Source organism: Cynoglossus semilaevis, chromosome 2, assembly GCF_000523025.1.
Source record: "Cynoglossus semilaevis isolate Cse_v1.0 chromosome 2, Cse_v1.0, whole genome shotgun sequence".
In the NCBI taxonomy this organism is placed as follows: Eukaryota; Metazoa; Chordata; class Actinopteri; order Pleuronectiformes; family Cynoglossidae; genus Cynoglossus; species Cynoglossus semilaevis.
In genome coordinates, this window is record NC_024308.1 from 2,411,940 (window position 1) to 2,414,666 (window position 2,727).

The 2,727-nt window shown below is 47.6% G+C and overlaps 1 protein-coding gene across 1 annotated transcript in view; it reads left to right on the forward strand.

Moving 5' to 3' along the window:
• Nucleotides 1–2,727, forward strand: part of glis1b (GLIS family zinc finger 1b) — a 61,525-nt gene that overhangs the window by 30,423 nt on the left and 28,375 nt on the right. Inside the window, exons 2-3 of the mRNA XM_025054281.1 lie at nt 795–984; nt 2,107–2,663. Of these exons, the coding sequence (XP_024910049.1) occupies nt 795–984; nt 2,107–2,663 (747 nt within the window). The remainder of the gene's footprint in view (nt 1–794; nt 985–2,106; nt 2,664–2,727) is intronic.

Here is a 2,727-nt window from a genome sequence, read left to right on the forward strand (position 1 = left end):
TTTAACAGACAGAAGAAAGGATTTCTGTTTCAGTGTCTCAACTAATTTTAAATGTGACGTTCTGGGAGGTTGTTGATGTTTATCAGGTCACATGGTACAAAGGTTTGAGAATCTCTACTGGTTTTAAAGGATACTCGTGACCTTTGACTCCTTATCAAGTAAAAAATAGATTTTTTTTTTTTTTTTGCAGTTGTAGAATGTTTATCCACAACTCAAGAAATGCGTTTTTGTAATCTGTTCTCACAAATTTAATAATTTTCTGAAATTGATGTTTCCCAAAAAGCCGAGCTCGTCGACTGTGAGAGGGAAATGACGGTGAAGTTAAAGTCTGAGATATCTGAAGTTAATTTTTCCTATTTGTACGGCATTACTAGAACAGTTCAGCTTTTATTGGCTGGAACATTCGGACAATCCATTTACACTGCTTTATTTTTCCGAAACGGACAAATCACTTTTTTTTTTTTTTAGAGTTCCTCAACAACTCCAGCAATAATATTTGGCCCTGCAGCGTCATTCTTACTGTCACCAGTCTGACTTGGCCAAGGAGCTTTTAACATATCACTGGATACTTGCCCCGAGGCAGCCGGCAATTATTCCTCTGGAGAATATTTATAATCTAATAGAATTTCAACATGTCTCTAATGACGTTGATCCTATTGTTGGAGTGATTATTTTCACAAGGCTGTGAGTAGACAGACCAGCGCAGTGTGAGTGAAAGTCACTGATAGCTTCTATGGAAATATATCAATGAGTCAGTGTGTTCACGAGTGATGTTCTCTCTGGTCCGCTCCCAGTGAACGGCGGCCTCTGCTCGGAGAAAGACGTGGACGCCGAGCTCGCTGACGCCGAGAACGCCCTGATGCGATGCGGGCAAAACCTGCCGCTGCTGATTGGGGGTCATTCGGGGGGGCTTTATAGCCAGAATCTCCACTGTGACAGCCCCCCTAACCACCTTCTTCAGGACGGCCCTCACCAGGACTCCAGGTAAGCCGTCTCCTCGTCAAACCCACACATACGTCACGCCACCGTCTTTACCTCGGCTCATAATGTTGTTCAAACTACTGTTAGAAAAGTCAGAAGGAATTTCCTGTGAATATATATGTTGTGTTTGTTTTTTTGTTTTTTTTTTCTGTCTTTGAACCTGAGTTATTTGATCAAACGTGCATCTGGACAGACGTTCGCTCCTCACATATTGTTTTTCCATACTTTCCCCAGAGCCCAACAGGAAATGGTATTCGTGAATAGACAGAGAAGGAGGGGGTTGTGACGGGGGGGTCGGTGAGGGGGGATGGGGGGGTCACGTCTTTATTAACAACAATGATGACAAAGGTCTGCCAGTGGCTCTGCTCCCGTCCATGTTACCGTTAGCTCTGTTTTTTTTTTTTACGGCTGTGCTCGAGGGACGGGACAAAGACGATTCCTTCATGAGAGAGCTCTTCTCACATCACTCAGGGGCTTTGGACAAAATCCATAATGAGCCAAATGACAGGAATGATTATGTAGGAGATCACAGCGACGCATGGAGAAATCTGACCTGGCTCCTCCATTCAGAAGGACACGATAACCGATTCCCACCATAATACGCAGTATTGTAAATGCTGACCCTTCATTATGCCACCAAAAAACAGGTGACTCCCTATTTCTCCCCACTGTTGGCTTGGGTTTAACCCCTTTGTGTCATCAGAGACCCTCGGATGGACACACAAACCACGGGCCTGTCCGTCCCGGCACTTGTTGATGTCTCCTCATCGCTCTATTCTTAGTCATAAATACCCATTCATGTCTTTCTGCCGTGAGGAGGTCGTGTTTCATTCAGACATAAAAAAAACACATGGTCTGACCAGCGGTGGACGTTCACTGGTAACAACCTCACCACATGTCATGGTAACAGAATACCAATTAGGCTGTTTTTAAACGGAGTTCCTCATAATAGAATCAAATATTTGAGTCCGTTTTACTTATGTCTAATCACATTATTTCTATGTAAATTGAGTGAGGAATCGTAGACGGACGAGGAGCTGCAGGAGCTGACGCTGCTGTTCGCGTCTGTCATCAGCTCGGGAGCTGACAGCGCTCATATTCCTCTCTGTGTTTTTCTCATTTCAGATCCTCCTCCTTCCAGAGGACCCTGCCGGGGGCCTCACCTGGTCTGGACTGCAGGAGTGCCAGCACGGCTCGGTCCTCTCTGCCTTACCTCGTCAAGCAGGAGAACTCGATGGGTTATAAAAGTGACGGCACGGGACCGGGTTCCAGGTTCCAGGTCAGACGAACGGTACAAAGTCTGGCGTTGCCGAGGGAGGTGGCGGTGTCGGCTCCACACGTTGGTAACAACGGCAGTAGTGGAATTTGTACGGCAGGCGGTGCAGGAAGAGCTGCGGCGAGTGACGGACTGCAGCCATTTAATAATGAAGATGGCTCCTCCCCGTTAGCTTTGTCTCCGACTGGCTCCCATCATTCAGCGCGGATGATCGGCGCTAACAGTCTGAAGAGACGCTGCTTGTCCCAGTCTGTCTCTGCTATTGGCACGGGCAGGCCGACCGCCACCAGTTCACCGTCAGCCACTGGCGCGTTGTCCGAAGAGATCAATATCACCGCCACCGCCTGCTCCTCCTCCCAGATGTCAATAGTCGCCTGCGTCAACAGCTTCCGTACTAATCTCTCACCCAGCCATACTAGCAGTGCCGGCTTCTCCTCCTCCCCCCACTCCTCCCCCCCTTCCTTATTCCC